This window comes from Hippopotamus amphibius, chromosome 12 (genome assembly GCF_030028045.1).
Source record: "Hippopotamus amphibius kiboko isolate mHipAmp2 chromosome 12, mHipAmp2.hap2, whole genome shotgun sequence".
Classification (NCBI taxonomy): Eukaryota; Metazoa; Chordata; class Mammalia; order Artiodactyla; family Hippopotamidae; genus Hippopotamus; species Hippopotamus amphibius.
The window spans coordinates 95,741,469-95,764,477 of record NC_080197.1 but is presented as its reverse complement, the minus strand read 5'-3'; the positions used below and the strand labels follow the sequence as shown (position 1 = coordinate 95,764,477).

At 44.4% G+C, this 23,009-nt stretch overlaps 1 protein-coding gene across 1 annotated transcript in view; it reads left to right on the top strand.

Annotated features, from left to right (window-relative positions):
- Window positions 1-23,009, top strand: part of MUC19 (mucin 19, oligomeric) — a 154,241-nt gene that overhangs the window by 117,646 nt on the left and 13,586 nt on the right. The window contains exons 59-84 of the mRNA XM_057704185.1: window positions 6,036-6,135; window positions 7,745-7,798; window positions 8,727-8,780; window positions 9,209-9,262; window positions 9,385-9,438; window positions 9,962-10,015; window positions 10,161-10,208; window positions 10,450-10,500; window positions 10,964-11,017; window positions 13,809-13,866; window positions 13,964-14,054; window positions 14,537-14,576; window positions 14,818-14,874; window positions 15,474-15,518; window positions 15,931-15,984; window positions 16,916-16,963; window positions 17,877-17,912; window positions 18,205-18,258; window positions 18,766-18,813; window positions 19,061-19,114; window positions 19,292-19,345; window positions 19,665-19,718; window positions 19,861-19,914; window positions 20,163-20,216; window positions 22,542-22,589; window positions 22,864-22,917. Coding sequence (XP_057560168.1) covers window positions 6,036-6,135; window positions 7,745-7,798; window positions 8,727-8,780; window positions 9,209-9,262; window positions 9,385-9,438; window positions 9,962-10,015; window positions 10,161-10,208; window positions 10,450-10,500; window positions 10,964-11,017; window positions 13,809-13,866; window positions 13,964-14,054; window positions 14,537-14,576; window positions 14,818-14,874; window positions 15,474-15,518; window positions 15,931-15,984; window positions 16,916-16,963; window positions 17,877-17,912; window positions 18,205-18,258; window positions 18,766-18,813; window positions 19,061-19,114; window positions 19,292-19,345; window positions 19,665-19,718; window positions 19,861-19,914; window positions 20,163-20,216; window positions 22,542-22,589; window positions 22,864-22,917 — 1,426 coding nt within the window. The remainder of the gene's footprint in view (window positions 1-6,035; window positions 6,136-7,744; window positions 7,799-8,726; window positions 8,781-9,208; window positions 9,263-9,384; window positions 9,439-9,961; window positions 10,016-10,160; window positions 10,209-10,449; window positions 10,501-10,963; window positions 11,018-13,808; window positions 13,867-13,963; window positions 14,055-14,536; window positions 14,577-14,817; window positions 14,875-15,473; window positions 15,519-15,930; window positions 15,985-16,915; window positions 16,964-17,876; window positions 17,913-18,204; window positions 18,259-18,765; window positions 18,814-19,060; window positions 19,115-19,291; window positions 19,346-19,664; window positions 19,719-19,860; window positions 19,915-20,162; window positions 20,217-22,541; window positions 22,590-22,863; window positions 22,918-23,009) is intronic.

The window sequence follows — 23,009 nt, the reverse complement described above, 5'->3', positions numbered from 1 at the left end:
GTCGGCAGCCTCAGGGACCCCTGGGTCATCGCCTGGAGGAGCAGCATCAACTGCACCCCCTGGCATCGGTTCCGAGACCACGGCAGCACCGCCTGCAGCAACGGGGACTGCTGCTGGAGGATCAGGAACCGGGTCACCAACAGTGCAAGGTTCAGGGCCCACTAGAGCCATCCCCGGCGCATCGGGGACAAGCGAAGCCCCCGCTGTAAGTGCAGAGACGACTGTGTCATTACCGGGAACAACGGGAACAAGTCTTCCAGGACGAGGAACCAGCTTGGCCCCATCTGGGTCGTCAGGGACCCCTGGGTCATCACCTGGCGTGTCCGCAGCAACTGGACCAGCAGGTGTTGGTTCGGAGACAAGCGCACCGTCAACTGGAGCCACAGGGACCGCTGCTATAGGACCCGGGACCAGTTTGCCCTCAGCTGCGTCCCCAGGGACCCCTGGATCATCACCTAGAGTATCAGCAGCAACTGGAGCTCCTGGTGCAGGTTCAAAGACGACTGCACCGTCATCTGCCGCCACAGGGACCGCTGCTGTAGGGTCAGGGACCAGTCTGCCAACAGCTCAGGGTTCAGCGGCCACTGGCCTAACACCTGGAGGGTCCGGGTCAGGGACAACTGGCGCCCCTGGTGCAGGTTCGGAGACCACTGCGCCGTTAGCTGGAACAACAGGGACTAGTGGCTTCGGATCAGGAAGCAGTTCACCGCCCTCGGGAGTCTCAGGTACCCCCGGGTCATCAGCTGGAGGGTCAGGGACAAGCGGACCACCTGCCCTAGGTTCGGAGACCACTGTGTCGTTACCTGGAGGCACAGGGATGAGTGTCCTAGGACTAGGAACCAGTTCAGCATCCCCAGGAGCATCAGGGAGCCCTGGGCCATCACCTGGGGGATCGGCACCCACCGGGCCACCTGGTCTTTCTTCGGAGACAAGTGTGCCATTACCTGGAGGCACAGGGACGAGTGTCACAGGATCAGGCACCAGTTTGCCCTCGTCGGCAGCCTCAGGGACCCCTGGGTCATCGCCTGGAGGAGCAGCATCAACTGCACCCCCTGGCATCGGTTCCGAGACCACGGCAGCACCGCCTGCAGCAACGGGGACTGCTGCTGGAGGATCAGGAACCGGGTCACCAACAGTGCAAGGTTCAGGGCCCACTAGAGCCATCCCCGGCGCATCGGGGACAAGCGAAGCCCCCGCTGTAAGTGCAGAGACGACTGTGTCATTACCGGGAACAACGGGAACAAGTCTTCCAGGACGAGGAACCAGCTTGGCCCCATCTGGGTCGTCAGGGACCCCTGGGTCATCACCTGGCGTGTCCGCAGCAACTGGACCAGCAGGTGTTGGTTCGGAGACAAGCGCACCGTCAACTGGAGCCACAGGGACCGCTGCTATAGGACCCGGGACCAGTTTGCCCTCAGCTGCGTCCCCAGGGACCCCTGGATCATCACCTAGAGTATCAGCAGCAACTGGAGCTCCTGGTGCAGGTTCGAAGACGACTGCACCGTCATCTGCCGCCACAGGGACCGCTGCTGTAGGGTCAGGGACCAGTCTGCCAACAGCTCAGGGTTCAGCGGCCACTGGCCTAACACCTGGAGGGTCCGGGTCAGGGACAACTGGCGCCCCTGGTGCAGGTTCGGAGACCACTGCGCCGTTAGCTGGAACAACAGGGACTAGTGGCTTCGGATCAGGAAGCAGTTCACCGCCCTCGGGAGTCTCAGGTACCCCCGGGTCATCAGCTGGAGGGTCCGGGACAAGCGGACCACCTGCCCTAGGTTCGGAGACCACTGTGTCGTTACCTGGAGGCACAGGGATGAGTGTCCTAGGACTAGGAACCAGTTCAGCATCCCCAGGAGCATCAGGGAGCCCTGGGCCATCACCTGGGGGATCGGCACCCACCGGGCCACCTGGTCTTTCTTCGGAGACAAGTGTGCCATTACCTGGAGGCACAGGGACGAGTGTCACAGGATCAGGCACCAGTTTGCCCTCGTTGGCAGCCTCAGGGACCCCTGGGTCATCGCCTGGAGGAGCAGCATCAACTGCACCCCCTGGCATCGGTTCCGAGACCACGGCAGCACCGCCTGCAGCAACGGGGACTGCTGCTGGAGGATCAGGAACCGGGTCACCAACAGTGCAAGGTTCAGGGCCCACTAGAGCCATCCCCGGCGCATCGGGGACAAGCGAAGCCCCCGCTGTAAGTGCAGAGACGACTGTGTCATTACCGGGAACAACGGGAACAAGTCTTCCAGGACGAGGAACCAGCTTGGCCCCATCTGGGTCGTCAGGGACCCCTGGGTCATCACCTGGCGTGTCCGCAGCAACTGGACCAGCAGGTGTTGGTTCGGAGACAAGCGCACCGTCAACTGGAGCCACAGGGACCGCTGCTATAGGACCCGGGACCAGTTTGCCCTCAGCTGCGTCCCCAGGGACCCCTGGATCATCACCTAGAGTATCAGCAGCAACTGGAGCTCCTGGTGCAGGTTCGAAGACGACTGCACCGTCATCTGCCGCCACAGGGACCGCTGCTGTAGGGTCAGGGACCAGTCTGCCAACAGCTCAGGGTTCAGCGGCCACTGGCCTAACACCTGGAGGGTCCGGGTCAGGGACAACTGGCGCCCCTGGTGCAGGTTCGGAGACCACTGCGCCGTTAGCTGGAACAACAGGGACTAGTGGCTTCGGATCAGGAAGCAGTTCACCGCCCTCGGGAGTCTCAGGTACCCCCGGGTCATCAGCTGGAGGGTCAGGGACAAGCGGACCACCTGCCCTAGGTTCGGAGACCACTGTGTCGTTACCTGGAGGCACAGGGATGAGTGTCCTAGGACTAGGAACCAGTTCAGCATCCCCAGGAGCATCAGGGAGCCCTGGGCCATCACCTGGGGGATCGGCACCCACCGGGCCACCTGGTCTTTCTTCGGAGACAAGTGTGCCATTACCTGGAGGCACAGGGACGAGTGTCACAGGATCAGGCACCAGTTTGCCCTCGTCGGCAGCCTCAGGGACCCCTGGGTCATCGCCTGGAGGAGCAGCATCAACTGCACCCCCTGGCATCGGTTCCGAGACCACGGCAGCACCGCCTGCAGCAACGGGGACTGCTGCTGGAGGATCAGGAACCGGGTCACCAACAGTGCAAGGTTCAGGGCCCACTAGAGCCATCCCCGGCGCATCGGGGACAAGCGAAGCCCCCGCTGTAAGTGCAGAGACGACTGTGTCATTACCGGGAACAACGGGAACAAGTCTTCCAGGACGAGGAACCAGCTTGGCCCCATCTGGGTCGTCAGGGACCCCTGGATCATCACCTGGCGTGTCCGCAGCAACTGGACCAGCAGGTGTTGGTTCGGAGACAAGCGCACCGTCAACTGGAGCCACAGGGACCGCTGCTATAGGACCCGGGACCAGTTTGCCCTCAGCTGCGTCCCCAGGGACGCCTGGATCATCACCTAGAGTATCAGCAGCAACTGGAGCTCCTGGTGCAGGTTCAAAGACGACTGCACCGTCATCTGCCGCCACAGGGACCGCTGCTGTAGGGTCAGGGACCAGTCTGCCAACAGCTCAGGGTTCAGCGGCCACTGGCCTAACACCTGGAGGGTCCGGGTCAGGGACAACTGGCGCCCCTGGTGCAGGTTCGGAGACCACTGCGCCGTTAGCTGGAACAACAGGGACTAGTGGCTTCGGATCAGGAAGCAGTTCACCGCCCTCGGGAGTCTCAGGTACCCCCGGGTCATCAGCTGGAGGGTCAGGGACAAGCGGACCACCTGCCCTAGGTTCGGAGACCACTGTGTCGTTACCTGGAGGCACAGGGATGAGTGTCCTAGGACTAGGAACCAGTTCAGCATCCCCAGGAGCATCAGGGAGCCCTGGGCCATCACCTGGGGGATCGGCACCCACCGGGCCACCTGGTCTTTCTTCGGAGACAAGTGTGCCATTACCTGGAGGCACAGGGACGAGTGTCACAGGATCAGGCACCAGTTTGCCCTCGTCGGCAGCCTCAGGGACCCCTGGGTCATCGCCTGGAGGAGCAGCATCAACTGCACCCCCTGGCATCGGTTCCGAGACCACGGCAGCACCGCCTGCAGCAACGGGGACTGCTGCTGGAGGATCAGGAACCGGGTCACCAACAGTGCAAGGTTCAGGGCCCACTAGAGCCATCCCCGGCGCATCGGGGACAAGCGAAGCCCCCGCTGTAAGTGCAGAGACGACTGTGTCATTACCGGGAACAACGGGAACAAGTCTTCCAGGACGAGGAACCAGCTTGGCCCCATCTGGGTCGTCAGGGACCCCTGGATCATCACCTGGCGTGTCCGCAGCAACTGGACCAGCAGGTGTTGGTTCGGAGACAAGCGCACCGTCAACTGGAGCCACAGGGACCGCTGCTATAGGACCCGGGACCAGTTTGCCCTCAGCTGCGTCCCCAGGGACCCCTGGAACATCTCCTATGTTTTCCTCAGAAACTGGCACAAGTGTGCAATCTGTTGTCGTTTCAGAGACAGTTGGTGCATCATCGGGAGAACCCGTGATCACTGTTATAGGATCAGGTTCACTGGGATCATCAGCTGAATTATTGGGTACTACAGAACCAACAGGTGGACTGATTCTATCCGCTAGTACAACTGTTATAGGTTCAGGGACAAGTACACTATCATCTGGATTGTCAAGGACAACATTAACATCTGAGGAACATTTAGGGACCACCGAACCATCATCTGGAACAATAGGCACCACTGTTATTGAATCAGGAAGAAGTCGATCATCAGCTGAAGGATCATGGGCTACTGAATCAACACGTGGATTCATAATAACCACTAGAACATCTGGTGTATCTTCAGAGACAGCTGGTCCTTCCTCTGGAGGATCAGCGACCACAGTTATAGGATCATTGTCAAGTGAATCATCACCTGAAAGAACAAGAACGAATGGATCAACAGATTTAATAACAGGAACAACTAGAATCTCGTTTGTGGCTTCAGGGACAATTGTCCCATCGCCTGAAGCATCAGGAGCAAGTGGAACCTCCATTGACAGAGTAGAAACAACTGGAGCATCAGTTGAAGAGGCAGGAACAACTGAAATCTCTGTTGTAGGTTCAGGGACCCCTAGATCATCACCAGGAGGAATAGCAACAACTGGACCTCTTGTTGTACATTCAGAGACAACTGCACCATTAACTGGAGCAATAGGAACCACTGTTATAGCATCAGGAACAAGTGGATCATCAGGTGAAGGATCAGGGACAACTGGATCAACAGCTGGACTGACAAGAATGACTAGAGTCTCTGTTGTTGTTTCAGAGACAGCTGGTACATCAGCTGGAGACACACGGACCACTATTATAGGATCAGGGTCAAGTGCATCATCCGCTGAAGGATCACGGGCAACTGGATCAACATATGGATTGACAAAAACCACTAGGACATCTCTTGTAGGTTCAGAGACAACAGGGCCATCTTTTGGAGAAACAGTGACCACTGGTATAGGATCAAAAACAAGTGGATCCTCAGCTGAAGGATCAGGGACAACTGGATCAACATATGGATTGACAAGAACCACTAAAACCTCTGTTGTAAGTTTAGGGACTACTGGACTATCATCTGGAGTGACGTGGACAACACAAACATCTATTGTAGGTTCAGGGACAACTGGATCATCAGTTGGAGTATTAGAGACAATTGGTACATCAGCTGAAGGACTGAAGACAAATAGACCTGGAGGATCGCAGACAACTGGGACATCGGTTGAAGGATCTGGGACAACTGGATCATTAACTTTTATGACCACAGGGGCCAGGAGAACAACTTGGGAGCCGGGAAGTGAGGTTACTACATATGAAGGCAAGTCAAGTTAGCTATATTTAGACAATGAAATAATTTTAATTTGGTCAGAGACCTAATTTTAAACTATATTATTTTATCAAAAGTGTACTATTTCGAACTCATATTGTTGAATAAAGATGGGAACTTTGTAGAACATTATTGTTTTAAATTGATTCCTCAGACTCCTTAAGAAGGTTATGTTTTCATCCCTGCTACTTCTCTTGTGACCAGGTGGAATCAGTAGGTCAGTGGGAGCTACCAGTAGTGCAGGTAGTGGAGGCCCATCCTGGAGCATCCAGCTTTGGGGCTACCACTTCTGGGAACCAAGCAGGCAAGACTCACCTGGGTGCTCCTTTGGTGGTCCAACATGAGCATGGCTAAGGCCCAAATTATGATAATGATTGAAGTTAATTTAACCAAGGACCAAATTTTTGGAAAAATGATTAAGAGGTGTTCCAGGTTTATTATTAACATCTAAATTTGAAATTTGCTTAAATGGCAGTAAGTTTATAATTTCTACAAAATGAAGCATGTGAAGAGAATAGTCATTTGTCCTTTTAACCAGATACAACTGAAGAACCATATGGAGAAACTATTGAAAAGAGTGAAAGCAGGACAAGATCAACTACACCTGGAAAATCAGGCGAGTGAGAAGGGAAGCTATTGGCCCCAGTTACAACTCAATGTAAGGTTTTTTGATAAATCTGATAAATATCCATTATTGGATATTAGTGTATTATAAGTATAGAAATCAGAAAATCTGATCCAAGTTATCTGGTATTGAGGACCTTGGATATTTTGTTAGGTGTTTTCAGACCAGTACTGCAACTACAACACCTGGACTCAAAGTAGATACATTGTTAAATGTCCAGTAGTGTCCCAATAAAATAAGAACATTGCTCATGACTTTCTACTTTTAATCTCACATTCCATAGGAGCCACCCCTGGCTCAACAATCACACCAGAAAAATCCACTACTACTGGTAAGTAAGCAGGGGATGTGAGATGTATTTTTTGACTTTTCATGCTCATTGGCTAATTAAAGATGGCAAAATAATTAATAATAATTTCAGTTAAATAATGCAATGCCCTTAATCATATTATGTCATTTAAGTATTTAAATAAGTATTGCTATCTCATTTTAATCAGGAAGAATTTAGAAAAGATATTACATAAGTTAGTCCAGGTTCTACAGCAAATATATATTGAATCTCTTATATAATAGTTAAATTTTACACTGGTTGTGTACAAACGTGCAGAATCAATCAAATAAACAAAAATAACCCTAGAAATACCCTCTTTGTTAAATAAAAATGCAGTACCATATTTCTCAGAATATTAGTGTTATTTACCACCTACCATTTCCATTAAATTTTTTAACTTTTGTCGCATCCTGGTGTCTCTTTTAAATTTAACAGTTTTAAAAGAAAGAAATTTATTTTTTAGAATGTTCCACTTTTTCTTAACTGTTCCATCTCTGAGTTCTCTTAGCATTTACATTTGAGTATAACCTCCATGAGGACAGGCATTTTTTTCTGATTTTGTTCACTGATATAAAATCCCTTTCTGGTCCTTATCTGATAAAGTGTTTGATTTTGATACTTGCCCACCTGATCCACTAGATTCTACCTTTGTGGAATGGGGGGCATTCAACTTGTATCACTCAGTTGTCACTCAGTGCCTACTACCAGAAAGCCGAGAGATCCTTTAAGACAGGCATTTCTGTCTTAAAGGTATAAGTGTAAGTATATGTTGTCTTATTAAAGGTATAAGTATAAATCTTATTTCAACACAGGTATAGGTTGAAATAAGAAGAATACCTCTATAGGCATTCAGGACATGAAGCTTTTTGTAGGGTTGCTGTGAAAAAATAATACTAGATACCTCTTCCCAGCATCCCAAATGCCCAGAATTTACTATTCTCCTATTTCCTCCCGCAGAGACTACCGCTTCCACAGAAGGTGCTGGCACTACTGGAGTTGGATTCCAAACAGGTGAGAAAGAACAGCTCCTGTCTTACTATTATCACTCATTGCGACACAGGAGCTCCTGGAGAGAATTTATGGAGAACAGTTCATATTTACTTTACTAATATTGCATTTTAGCCAATTAATTATTTTTCAGTTGAATTTTTTTTTCTGAAAAGTCGCGAATAACAGAGTCTAGAATCATAGCTGTAATCCTTGAAGGTGGGATGATTGTAGTAACTGTTATGAATAACTTTTCCTGTGGAATTACAAATATCATAAGTTTTAAAGAGGGAAGAGTGACAAAACTTTGTATTCCCGAGAAACTGAGAAGAGTTATGGGAACCTAGGAAACATGTCTGTCTCATGTAGATGTATGCTTTTCACAAGGAAGTGATAAGAGCACAATATTTTCCCAATGTCTCAAATTCTCAGCACACTCATATCTTCTGTTTCCAATCCAGAGCAGGTACTACTGTAGCATCAGAAAGCCTTACAGGAGAGTGTGAGAGAAACCCACCCTGTTTCCTCGATGTAGAATTCCAGGAAGCTTATCTCTGGTTGAGAACATTGTCACTATGATTGCTTTGGTAATAAAATGGTTAATAAGAAAATACACAGGGCTTATCATCAGAGAAGAGCCAGTGAGCAGTCCAGTTAGATGTAATGAAGATATACCTAGGTTCTTTTTAGAGGCATGTTTTTAGGAGAGAAACAGCACCATGGTGACTACATTTCCTTTTGTGTTTCAGGCACCACTGAGGTAGCCCCTGGCACAACTGTTGCCCCTGGCAATTTCAACACAGGTGAGTCAACAAGGTGACATAGAATCTTCCACAGTCTTCCTGCAAGTTAGATGTCTCCTCTGTTATTATCCTTTGCAGACCTACTGCCATGTCTTTTCCATGATCCTTAAATATTCTCCAGTTAACCCTTTCCTCCTTCTCTCATGCAGAGGCTACAACTTTCCTAGGAGAAAGTGAAACGACGAGAGTTGAAATAGCCAAAGGTGAGCACTGCTAAACTAATACCTGAACTTTATAATAACTTCTCAAAAACAATCTTCCGAAAACATATCTGCACTGTTTATATTTGTTTTATTGAGCAAATTCAGAAAAATAAGACAGTTATCACGTTGTTTCCTTATTTCCTGAGCTTATAAGAGCCTTCACTAGACTATTGTGAAGTCAGACTAAGGACAGATAAACTGGTAGAGAGATTTCCTATCTCCCCTGCAAAGAAAGGGACCTGATAGTTGAGAACTTTCTCAGTAAAATTGTTGTAGAAAGACATGTTACAAGGGGCATATATGGGTCACTTATTGGTACTAAAAGTCTCAGGATTATAGTTTGCTGCTGCACAGAGACTTTAGAGTCCCATTTAAATCACGTGGTGAAAGCAGTTGAGCTAGTGACCACTGACCCTTTCTTGTTTGAGGTACTACTGGTATAGCCTCTGGAAAAACTCTGGAGCCTGGAAGTTACAACACAGGTAAGTCTGAAAATACATGCAAAATCTGGACCAAGGCACCTTGGGTGGTATATTCTGACAAAAGCACAGTGTGTACTTTTCCATACCCTAATCTTTACCCCTTTCTTTCTTTTCTCTATCAGAGACCACCACTTTCACGAGAGGAAGTGGGACCACCCAAACAGAACTTCCGGGAGGTGAGCTCTTTTAGTCTGAGGCCTTGGGATTTTTATCAAAACTGTGTTTGTGTGAATACTGTGAGCACATTAGTGGGCCGAGGAAAGGAGCCTAAATTTCCTCTGGGAACACAATATTCCAGAGTTACAAACGTGGGTCTGCCTAAGAATTCCATGGCCTCAGATGTCTCCATCTGGATTTCCAGAGGCTCAGGCTTGCAGCGTTAGTTGTTGGATGGCAGAAATGAGGGTGACCTGCTGGCCGGCCCCTGCCTGCCAAGTCCCCAATCCTTTTATATGATCTGTCATGTTCCCATAGCACTTCTTAGCATCTATTACGTCAACTATTTATTACGTTTATTGTTCACGGTTGGTCTCCAGCTGCTAGAATGCAACCTGCATTAGGGGAGAGATCTTTGAATATTCTTCTCACTAATATATGAAGGACCTAAAACAATATTTCACAGAAGAGATGCTTAATAAATATTAGTGGAAGGATGAAATGTACACTTATTGTGAAGCTTTACTCTCTTTGCTTTAATAGGTACCAACATGATTTTACCTGGAACCAGCAGCAGTTCTCAGAGTTCCAAGCCAGGTAGGATGGACTAAATAAGTTCACCTTATCAGAGTATTAGAGTCAAGGAGATCTATTTTAAATATCTGAATATCAAAATAGCTCAAGTAATTGAGGAGTAAAATTTAGAAAAATGAACCCATCATCTGCCTTTTTCCTCCTTCAGGCAGTTCTGTCACCACACCAGGGAGCCCAGGGTCTGGAAGTGAAACAGGTGAGGATGACATAAAGTCTCCTTTCACTTTCAGTAGAATCTGTGGAAAGGGAACTCTAATAGCAATAATTATCAATAGGTGGATCAGGAAAGGAAATTGCGGGAAGTAATTGATGGTTCATTTCCTTCAGAGTCAAAAGATCTGCAGGAAAAGTCTTCCAGTGGTTCAAGGCTAAATAGCTACTTCAGTATTCATTGGGGAGCTAGTGCTGTGTTAATTCCTTTATTTTTCTCACTTTAGGAAGTTCAGAAGAATTCTCTAAAACAACCATATCTCGAAGTTCCCACACAGGTAGGTTGACAAGAGGGAAATCTTGATATTTAACTTCCTAATGTAGTTAGCAGACATGCTCTGATAAAATGTCAGAATCATTCTTTGCTTTTCTTTTTTTTTTTAATTATTTAGTTTTTTGGCTGCGTTGGGTCTTTGCTGCTGCACGTGGGCTTTCTGTAGCTGTGGAGAGTGGGGGCTGCTCTTCATTGCGGTACACGGGCTTCTCAGTGCAGTGGCTTCTCTTGTTGTGGAGCATGGCTTTTAGGTGCACGGGCTTCAGTAGTTGCAGCACACAGGCTCAGTAGTTGTGGTACGTGGGCTTAGTTGCTCCGCAGCATGTGATCTTCTCAGACCAGGGCTAAAACCTGTGTCCCCTGCATTGGCCGGTGGATTCTAACCACTGTGCCACCAGGGAAGTCCCCATTCTTTTCTTAATATCCCAGATCCTCAGACCTCATCATTCATCATTTTATTCCCTCAGAGGCCACAACTTTAACGGGAGGCAGCGGCACACCTGGAACTGGACTCAGACCTGGTAAGAATGGGTTGCTCACAGTTTTGGGTTTAGCATGAATGTTGATTCTCCATGGGCTTGCCTGTTGGGAGGTGTGATCTCCTGCACAGTAGTTTTCCTCGGCTTTCAGGATTTTCTTAGGTTTAACGTGTTACGGAAGAACTTTCAAGACCAGCATCTAGCCTCACAGCTGTAACTTTCTAAAGATGGACTGGTGTGTAATCAGTATGAGGGGTTTCTCCTTGGGATGGCATACACATCACTAATGTGCCAGGGGAACCAAGGAATATTACATACCTAGGAAGAAGAGAAAGCAATGTGAACAGGCCTACCTGTTCATATATATAGGTTTTCTAGCTCAAATGATCAATAATGATGTTCGGTATTTTCCTTGGCACATTCAAATATTTTTCTGGTTTTCATCCCACAGTAAATACCACTGCAGTACCAGGAAGTCAAGCAACTGGGAGTGTGACAGGTGAACCTGGGAGAAAGCCACCTTGTTTTCCCGTCTTGGAATAAATGGGATGTCTGAGAAAGTTGCCTCAACTTGGGAAGATTTTGATTGCTTTCTTAATGGCATGGGTCATAGAAAAGGCATATGACTCTCACCTCATCAGGAAACAGTGAAAGTATCCTTTGATAGAGCACATTTCTTCTAGAGGCAGGTCTTTAGGAGACAAACACAAGTCAGTGTGATGACTTTAGCACCTCTGTGTTTCAGGCACCACTGGGGTAATCCCCGGCACAACTGTTGCCCCTGGCAGCTCCAGCACAGGTGAGTCAGCAAAATGTCAGGGAATCTTCCATGGGTCCAGCTCTGCTGAGTTTACTCCAGTGTTACCCTGTGCAGGAGAACTATACCACATCTTTTCCATGGTCCTTACATGGTGTCCAATCCTCTCTCTTCTATTTTCCCCTCTCTCAGAGGCCACAACTTCTGTAGGAGAAAGTGGAACAACAAGAGTTGGAATACTTACAGGTGAGCACTTCTGAGTCACTAATTGTGCTTTCTCATATCTTCCCAATAAAAAAAAAATCTTGTCTGAAATATACCAGAACTCTTTGAATTTCCATATTCAGTATGCTGGGGCAGATTTTAGCAGATGTTCGATATTTGGTCAATAAATTCAGTTCAGACACTTCACCTTTTCCTGCTTGTACTCTACAAGCCTTCATCAGGCCATCATGGGGCCCATTCCTGATACTATCCAGATGATCTGGCCCTAAATCTATCTTCCTGTAACTAGACCCTAAAAGGGGGTCTCAGTGGTGGAGGACTTTCTCTGTAAATTTGGGAAGGGAATGAAATGTTTTGAAGGAAGTACATGGGTAATCTCTTGAAACTAGGAAGTCCAGAGAAATATAGGTTCACTGCTTTATGGGAGAACGTTGTTTTTTAAAGCCTATGCCCATTGCATAATGGGCAACAAATTGGTCATAATCCTTTTTTATTTCAGCCACAGTTGAGAGCATATCTGGCAAAACTCTGCGATCTGGAAGTGCCAACACAGGTCAGGAGTCCTGAACGTGGACCTTGGGAGATAAAGATTATGGAAGCCCAGAATGTCCTGTCCACCCCCTCAGTCTTTACTCTTTTTTCTTTTTCTTCTCTCAGAAGCCACAAGTTCCACAGGAGACAGTGGGACCACCCAAGGAGGACTGCCAGGAGGTGAGTTTTTCAGTCCGAGGCCTGCGGCTCTCATTATTTCTCCGTTTGGGTTGCTGTAGTGAGCAACTGCATGGGAAGGAGTATGAGGGAGGCACCCGCCGTATCTGTTGATTTAAAAACTCAGGAGCTTCCTGGGTGAAACCTGAAACTTGGCTCCATCCACAAAGGGCAAGGTGAGACCGAAGAAAGAGGCTAATCACTCCCGACTGGTGGGTAGCAGGTTTAATAAGCAAGGGAACTTACATACAAGGCTTGTCTTGGGCAGCCATAAGACAAGTAGATCTCTGCATCCACCTGCCAGAATCTTCAAAGTTTATTTAGAGGCCTCAACTGGGTTCAGTCACGTATACCATCCTGCAGCTTTCAACAACACGTTGCTCTCTCCAGGCTGCATCCTTGAAAATGGCTCCCACTCCTGGAACTGTGGTCAGAACGCATGTTCCAAGGTCAGGACAGGGGCCAAGGCATCATCGGTTGCCCAGGTCTAGCTTTAGAGTCAGCTAGTTGTTGTCACATCCTCTCCATGACCTCCTTCAACAATGTTGTACCACATCAACCCGGGTAATTACTCTTGGAATTCCAAGACCTCCGATGTTTCAGTCCGCTGTCCTCAGTATTCTGGCTTACAAAGATTGTTTTTCCTGAAAAAAGGTATGCGTACATATTGCATATATCCGAACCCCCCAGTATTTCCAATCCTCCTTACCCAGCTTCCTTTCCTCCTACAGCCTGCTGCTCTATTATCTCTCTCATACACTTATACATGATGTTCATTATTGATTTTCTATCTCCCCTTGATTGAAAGCTTTGTGAAGGCAACTGATTACCAAAACGTTCCAAGTGATGTCAAAAACTACTTTTTATAAAGATTAAATCATACTTTATTCCCTCACTTAGTGAAACAGGGAAGGGTGATATTTCCTGCTGCTGCTTCTTATTGCATAGTGAAAGGGAGCCCCCATAGCAACACATCCATCCAAAGCTGACCTGGGAAACGAAATGCTGTAAAATTGTTTATTTTCCATTTTTTTCATAGACAGTCTTCAGAAAGGGATACCAGTGCTTTAGGTCCACACTGATGATTCCAAGATGAACTGAGGAGGAAATGCTGTATTGCTTCATTTACTTTTTGCATTTTAGGTACCACTAGAGAATTGCCTGGAACAACCATTGCATCTGGAAGTTCTAATACACGTAGGTTAACAAGAAGCAAATTCCCCGTGTTTGACCTCAGATGGCATGATCTCTCTTTTAAAGCTTCTATAATAAAATAATACCCCAATATCTCTTCCCAGTATTCCAAATTCCCAGACTTCATCCTTATCCTATTTCTTCCTTCAGTGGCCACAACTTCCACAGAAGAGACTAGAACTGGAGCTCAAGCAGGTGAGAAAAAAGAGCGTGTGATTTGGGGCCATCCGTTTTAGGGCTCTCTAGGCTTTCCTTGAGAAAGTTTGTATGTAATTTAGGGACACTGGAAGTGAGTCAAAATAGGTTTGCTATTAGAGATAAAATCTTTTTGAAAGTCCATTAAGTACAGAATTGAGTTTCACGGCTTCAGGTCTAAAGAAGGCATGGGATTTCTCCACTGACATTACAAATATCACTGGCATATTAGCTAGAATCAAGAGTTTCCCTTTTTTTTTTCTGTGAATGCCTTCTGGCTGAAATAAATACAGAGTGCAGAGTGATTTCTGCCCTATGGAAATCTTTGAGCCTCCGAGTTCCGGAGGGTTAATGTTTTACCCAAATCCTTGAATTCATATACAGCAGAATATTCTCTCTCTCTCTCTCCTCTCTCTCTAAATCTCTCTCTCCCTCTTTCTCTCTCACTCTCTCCCAATTTCTCTCTCTTGTCTTCTCTTCAGACCACTGTACCAGGGAGCCAGGTCTCTGACAGTCAAACAGGTGAACGTGAGAAAATATAAATATCGCTCTGATATTTACCAATATTCAGAATAAGAGGACTTCTAATGTGAAAATATAGTTTTACTTAATTTTTTCCAAAAGAAATGTACCTGTGGAAAGATATATGAGGAATCTTAGAATAGACCTTCAACGACTGAAAAGAAACATAATGATTTTCTTCTTAACCCCTCTTTGACTGTAAAGGAAATGACATATCATCCCTTTTCCTTCGTGACTTCAGGTACCAGTGGTGTAGTCTCCAGCCCAGCTATGGCATCTGGAAGTTCCAGCACTGGTAATGGAAAATATACAAAGGCAATCATCCCTCGTCTAACCTCAAGGAGAAATATATATCCCCAAACATACTTTCCATTTGCTCATTTCCTTTTTCCAGAGGCTAAGCTTCCTCTGGAAAGAAAGCCTCAGTCACTGTGATGAAATCGTTGAGAAGTAGGATTCCCGGGTGTTGGCATCGCCATTGAGAGCCATTATGAGTCTGCCTCTGAATCAGAGAGATTGTACAGGAAGGGCAGGCCCTTCAGCCCGTGTGCAGGGTCGTAAATACTATTGATTCACATCCCTTAGCTGGTTTCTGGACCAGCCTTTTCCCACGCCTGGTCCTGTGGTGTGGATTCCTGAAGAGGGTAGTAGTAGTAATTCCCTGGAAGACTAACCCACTGGATATTATAGGTGTTACTGCAGGAGTCAACACTGTCCCAGAAGGTTCTGTCTCAGGGTAAGAAGATGACTAAAGTGAACCTAGAAATTTTTTGCCTCCCATTTGACTTTTGTCTTGAGCTTTCAATTCTAAATCGCCTAATGGCTGGTTGCCTCCGTGAATGATTAAAGGTCCTAACATTCACAGAATCTTTTTTTCCTGCTTTCAACCATTATGATCTGTCTGTGGAGTATCAGACAATCAAGTCACTGGAAGCAAAGCACGTAAACATGGAAAAATTCCTCTGTTCCTAGCTGAAGATTTTGTGTTATATTTGCTAAAGTAGACCTACTAGAAAATAGGCTTCTTGAGTAAAAAAGTCTTCATTTATTTTATTCACTGATGAATCTCTGGTATTCAATAAATATTTATTGAATGAATGAAATAATTGATACATGAGAAAAGCACACATGATTCAATCCAGGAACAGAAAGGCCAGTTAAAGGGCATGCTCACAGGGCTGCCATTTGGACAAAACGGTCTCTGTGAATGGTGCCTCTGGGAGCTGCCTTGCACCATGTAACACTGAATGATATGGCCTGGGAAATACACACTTATTTTTATGCATTGATTTTATACTCAGATTGCCTCGCTGTGGAAGATTCTCCATGATAATCCATGTCCTTCTTATTTCAGATACCACGGGTTTGGCCTTAGGTACCACTGTTGAACCTGGAAGTTCCAATACAGGTAGGTTAACAAACTGGAAAGAAATCATCCTTTCTGGAAATAAGGTGACAAAAATGTCTTTCACACGAATCTCAAGTAAGAGCATCATAGCCTATTTTCCCTTCTTCCTAAATCCTCATCTTTTATCCATTTCTTCTTTTTTATTTCTGGAAGCCACAACTTCCACTGGAGTCATTAGAAGTACTGTAGTGGAATGGAATAATAGATGAGAATTACTGTGTATGTGTATGTGTGTATATGTGTGTGTGTGGTGTGAGATTTTTGGTTGATAAATTACAGTTGACCCTTGAACAACATGGGTTTGTACTGCACAGGTCCATTTACATGTGGATTTTTTTCAATAGTAAATATTATTGTTACCTCACAATCTGTGGTTGGTTGAATGCACTGATGTAGAACCATGGACATGGAGTAACTGTGGGTACAGAGGGCTGACTGTAAATTATGCATGGATTTTTTGACTACGAAGGAAGTCGGCACTCCTAACCCCCACCTTGTTCAATGGTCAACTGCTTATTTCTTGTAGGATGGTTTCTTGCAGAGGAACTTTTTAGGAACTCTCATCTCAGATCAACAATGTTTTCTTTTGTTACTTGATTTTTAATCAATTTGGGCAGATTTCTGAAGTCCTTCTATTTCTGTGGTCCAGCCTCACATAAGTAGATCCCTGCAAATAAGAGTAGAAGTGATAAATGTCTAGAAAATTTTATTTTTCTGTTTGCCATTTTAGGTATCACCAAGAAATTAAATGATGGAAAGTTGGTCCCAGAGGGTTTTATTTCAGGTAAACAGAAGGCTACAATGAGCATAGAAAATTGATCTCTATTCATTAGATTCTTTCTTAAGTACAAAAGTGGCTGAAATGTGCAGTGGTTATCCCAATAACTGCTTATCTTTACACTCAAAAGTTTTCTTATTTTCATCCTCTTAGGAGCTACCACTGGAGTATCAGTAAATGAAGGAACTGGAAACACATTAGGTGACTATGGTGGCACGGGGGCCAGAAGAACAAGGGGCAGAGCATGAATAACCCCCATCTTACTACCACTAAATTCCAGAAGAGGGAGCTCCTACTTTGAGGAATTTGCATTTTTGTTTGATTTGGGAATAAAACTATGCATATGAGAACACAGATATTTCACAAGCAATTGACAAAGCCCCAAAGATGATCAGATCCCTCCATGAGAAGAATAGTCACCACTTTTCTTGTTGCAGGTACCACAAGGGTAACGTCAGACACTATACTTGAGTATGGGAGTTCAAACACAGGTAAGCCAACAAACTGGAGAGAATCCTCCACAGGAAAATCTCTAATAGTGAAATATCTTTCATGGTGCTGTTATCAAGAAAATTATACTTTACTTTTCTCAGAATGCTAAATCCTCCTCATCTTACATTTTTTTTACTTTTCTTCTCTCTTAGAAGCTACTACGCCCTCTGGAGGCAGGAGGACCACAAGAAGTGGAATAAATACAGGTGAGCACAACAGCTTCATAACCTGCCCACTTTTCACCTACAATAGCAATAATAGCTAACTTTTTGAGCACTATGTGCCAGGAACTATTCTGCAACTTATTATTATTTCTTTTCCCTCACTCCAAACTGTGAGGTAAGTAGTTTTGTTTTCACAGACAAGAAAATGTATGGCTCAGAGATATTAACTAACTTGTGCAAGGTCACACAGCAAATAAACAGCAGATTTCAACTCAGTCAGTCTGGCTTCAAAGTCCATCCACTTAGCCGTGATACTCTACTATTACTACCACACTATATCACTTGATTTCTTTGTCACTGTCTAAACTTTTCTTGAACATTAAAATTTCAGTAACATCAGTACTTTACCCAAATGAAAATTCAATGGTCAGTGAAACCTTCATTGTTTATTCTTCTAGGGAAATCTAGTAGCCACGTCACTGGCATTCAAACAGGTAAGTAAAGGAAAATACCTTTGTGTCCTTGACATTAATTCCAGGGAAAGGAATGTTATCATTGAGACCCCCACAACCACCCCGCATTGCACCCTCCCCCCACCCAATTTTTACTGGAAATGAAATATTACATTAGAAAAAAATAAAAAAAAACTCTGGAACAAGCTATCTCTGAAAACATCACTTTTTACATAATAAAGAATTCTGTAGTTTCCCCATCCTATTCTAGAATATGCTTTTCTTATTAGAGGAATAAAATTGCCATAATGATACCATTCAATTTTGCTTTCAGGTACTACTAGAGTAGGCTCTGGTAGCGCCATCTCACCTGGGAGTTCTAACACAGGTGAATCAATGAGGAAGCAGGTGCTATAATTTCTTTCTTGGGGCAAGTTCTGGAAATACAGCATATGATGCCCTTTTATGATTTTCTGTTAGCCTTCACTACTCTCTACCTTTTCACCCTCAGAAGCTACAACTTCCAGAGAAGGAAGCATAACCAAAGAAAGGGAATTGGCCACTCTTGAGTTCTGCCTTTGCCTTTTCATGGGGACATTTGTTGGAGGAAACTTATATTTATGAAAATTATATCATTCCTTCTGGGGTAAACCTTATACTATAGTTTTTAAGAGGGGAGTTCAGAAAGGATTCCCTTTTTGACATTCAAGCTATTACCCTGGTATGAGATGGAGGCAATATATGTCCATATAGTTATAACTAAGGAAGCAGAGATGATGGAAGTAACTCTGGAAGTTTAGGTCTATTAAATTTTGGATTTCAGATGTTATGAATTTATTCGTTGAATACAATTAAATGCATTTACTCAAATATTGTTTCTATTTCTTGTCATTAGGAACCACCACTGGCACAGCTGAGAGGCCAAGCCCTGGAGGTGAAACAGGTAAATGTGGGAGAGGGACAGAGACCTCTGATATTTAACCCTAAGAAGAAATCATCAAGGTCAGGACATGAGCCAATGTCTTTATTGCGGTTCTGAATTTAAAAGTGGAGAATGCACCTCATTTGGACGGGGTAGCCCCAAGAAGTGTCTTCTACTATCAAGTTCCCAACAGCCTTGTTGGCCATGTTCTTCTCAGGATGGTAAAAGCATCACTATTTGGATTCTGTGTTTCTGTCTTCTACTTTAGGTACCATTCGTGTAGTCTCTGGCACAACAGTTGCATCTGGAAGCTCTAACACAGGTAAAGCAATACCTTAACGGGGAGTGTAAGGAACCAGTCATGAGATAGCCTCCTCCCTTCAGCTCCTCCACTCAAACACACACATTCCCTACCATACCCAGTGGATACCACCCAACTTTTCTGAGTTATGTAAGTCTTCAAAATTTGGTATTCTTTTCCTTTCTTCCTTTCACTTAGGGGCCACAACTTCTTTGGGAACCGGTGAAACCACACAGGGTGGAATTAAGATAGGTGAGCACTAGCAGTTAATAATTACTTTTCTCTTTATCTTAAAATAAATCACGTTGGCTGTAATAAACTTAGTGGGTGTTCCACATTACCTGAACTCTCTCTTTGGGTGCAAATTGTTAGGATGTTAACTGCCTTTTATTTCACCCCATGTGAATTTCCTTTTTCATATATTTGTAATAAAATGGCATAATAGAGGCCATACATGATATATCACTTAAGGCAAGAAAGTTCCTGATATAATTTGTTTTAAACCAAATCCTCATTTGAATCCCTAGTAAAAGGGAATCATAAGTTGATTCCTCTCCTCTTGTGATGTCAGGTACCACGGGGGTGACGACTGGCACAACCATCGCACCTGGAAGTTTTAATACAAGTGAGTCATGGAAAAGTTGAAGAAACTTGCCTATGTGAATTTTAGAGACCTGATGTCTCCCATAGGGATATTACAGACAGTAATACTGTTATAAATTTCCCCAAATTTCTGCATCCTATACCACTTTCTCCTTTCTTCTCAGAGGCTACCACTTCTACAGAAGTCAGAACTACCCCTGGAGTTGGAGCAGCAGTTGGTGAGTGGTTGGCTCTTTCAGCCTTTGGGTTCTCAGCAGTTTTCTGTTTAAGTTTGTGTTAGGTGATGAGTGAGTGCGAAGACTGGCTGAGAGGGAGTTTTGTACTCCATTTGAAGAGACAGTATGTCAGGTCAGTCAGACTTGGCTCTTCGGACTGAATTTCTCCATATGCCAGCTTTTTAGATGTGATTCTCTGAAGCTAAGAATGGTGTTTTGTTCTCAATCCTTTATCCATCTTGCTGTTGCAGGTACTACTTCAGGATCAACTGGAGTTTCCAGGGGCCCAGAAAATTCCACTCCTAGTTAGTAGATATGTTTAATTCATTCATCTTGGACTCCTCTTGCATGTAAAAGCCATTCTTGTGGGTTTACCCTCATGGCTAAAGTCCCAACAAATCAATTTTAAAAATTTACACCCCCTGAACACACACCCAAGAATTACCCACTGAAGCACCAGGAAGCCAAATCACAGGAAATAAAACCAATGAACAGAGGAAAATCACTTTTATCCAAAGCATTAAACCATACAGAAGGGGCTCTTTTGTGAGACTTTTGCCATTTATTGGTTTGGGGAAATGAAAGAGTTGCTGGGAAAACATGGTGTTTGCTTCTCTTTGCCTGAAGAAGCCCCTTTACTGCTTTTAAGAAATCTGAATTTATCCAAGTCTATGCTATTCTAAGGACAAAAAACAAATTATTGCTACTATCTCTCGCTCTCTCTCAATTTCATAATCTATCATTCTCTCTTAATCTCATTTTCATCTCCAATTCACATTCCACTGGTATAGCTTGTTTCTGGAGATTCCAACACGAGTTAGTCAAAGTTACCAAAGAAAGTTCTCTGAGTATCTCGGGCAAAAGCCATTTTCTTTGGGACTATTTCTTCTATTATCACAACACAAAACATTTTTCCAGATTTCAAAATTGTTTAAAATCATCTTAAATGTTTCTTTTTTAGTGCCAGGAACTACAACTTCAGGACTAAATAGTGATGCCACTGGGAGTGGAATACAAAGAGGTCAGTCATGCTATTGCACAACTTTTGGGATTTAATTGATCATTTGTAGGATTTTGCTACAGAAAGGAGATGATAAAACTTTGCATTTGAAGACTCTTTTGAACCAATTGGAACTGGTCGTCTTAGAGCATTAGAATTGCCTGGACTAAAGATTTCATCAGACACATATTTATTAGAACATAGCTTCCTGGCAGTAAATACCATCATGAGAACAGGAGTCTTTTTTGAATACAAGTAGCTATTTCTGTACTTGTCTCCACTGGTACTACTATCACATCAGATGAAGTCACTGTTACCAAGAAGTTAACAAAGCAGGTAAATTAAGATGAATGAAATAAACTTAAGGCATTCTGGGAGTCTCACATGAAGATTTTTTTGTTTAAAAAGTGAAAGTGATGAAGGGAACAAATATTTCCTCTACTCTATTAAAAAGCATGGAGGTGTAAAATAGTTCAGGAAATTATAATAGTCCCGTATACTTATGGAATACAACTCAGGTGATGCATGAGAACTGCAAGAGCAGATGCTGGGAGGTTTTTTGGAACTTCTAGATGTCAAAGTTGTAACAGCAATTTCCTGAAATAAGAAAAAAAGGAGATCACGTATCAATTTTATATTTTGCCACAATAATATTATAATATAGTGTTCAGTTATGACCAAAAAATTCAAAATATAATTCCATGGGCAATAAGGTGCAATTGAAAGTTTACTTGGTATATTGAGTACCATGCACAGATTGGCTTTTTTGGAAGATTAACTAGATATAATTAGAGAATTGAAGGAAAGTAAGAGAAGGAGGGTAGAGGCTTGTCATCCGGTTTGAGACTGTTAGAAGGTAGGCATGATTAGAGACTGAAATAAGGCAGTAAAGTGAGGAAATAGAAGGCAGAAGGATGATCAGAAGGAATGAGCAATGTGTTGACCAGTTAGAATCAATTTCAGTGTGTGATGGGGGGATAAAGGATAGGAAGGACTTTGGATGAGTTCTAGTTCAGGGTTTGTGTGCCTGGGTGGATGGGTGATAGTGACATCCACTAAATTTGGGAATGTACTAGAGGAAGCAAAAAATTTATAACTGATAGAAGATATAGTGAGGTCAAATGTTGATGGTTTGAGTTTAAGATGCTCTGAGGTGTCCAGTTAGTGTGCTCAGCAGGAGTGATAAGTGCAGCCAGAACACAGAAGAGCGGCTTGCATTGAAGACAGAGATTTGTCAGACATTCACTTACAAATGATATTTGAAACTGTGGATGCTGGTGGGTTTCCTTACGGTGAACATGAGTCCTTGGGCTCCATGGGTGGGCAAAGGCAAAGCAGCCTGAAAAAGGGAGGAGTCTGGGCTCAGCAATTGCCAATACGGGTTAAGTCAAATCCATAAGGCAACGTTTTGGAGTGCTGGAGACTATATTGCTTCTAATTTGGGGATTCAGAATGTCAGATCAAACAGGATCAACCAGAATTTGCAGGGGACATATGTGTTTTTAATGTTTTGTTTTTCAGAGAGCCTAGCCTTACTGTTATAAAACTTTGAAATTAAAAGGGAGAACTGTCTTGAAATAATTAATTAAAATTTCAAGATTCTTGATCCTTTCCATTTTTTAACCTTCAGGAGACACTGACATAATTTCAGGGAGCCAATCTACTAGAAGTAAAACAGGTGAGGGTAGGGAAGTTACAAAGGTGAAGATAGGGGAGATACCTATCTCCATAATACTAGTTCCAGAAAAGAAGGACCCCAGAAGACTGGAGTTTACCACAGAAAATGAAACAGATCAATAAAAAAATATTTATTTCATCTTTGGAACAAGGAATCCTAGAGAAGGAAAGCATTCTTTCACAGAAACACATGATTTCTCCTAAACCATGATCTCCATCCAATAAGAAAGACATCCCTGCACATGTTTTTCTCTTTCTTTTCTCTCTCATCCCAGGTACTACTGGGACAGGCTCTAGAACTACATCCTTACCTGGAGGTTTCAAAACAGGTAAGTCAAATAGTAAAAGGAATTCTCCTTGAAGTGGCTGTAGGGAGATGATCATATACTTCTGTATCATTTTCATATTTTCAAACTCTCAA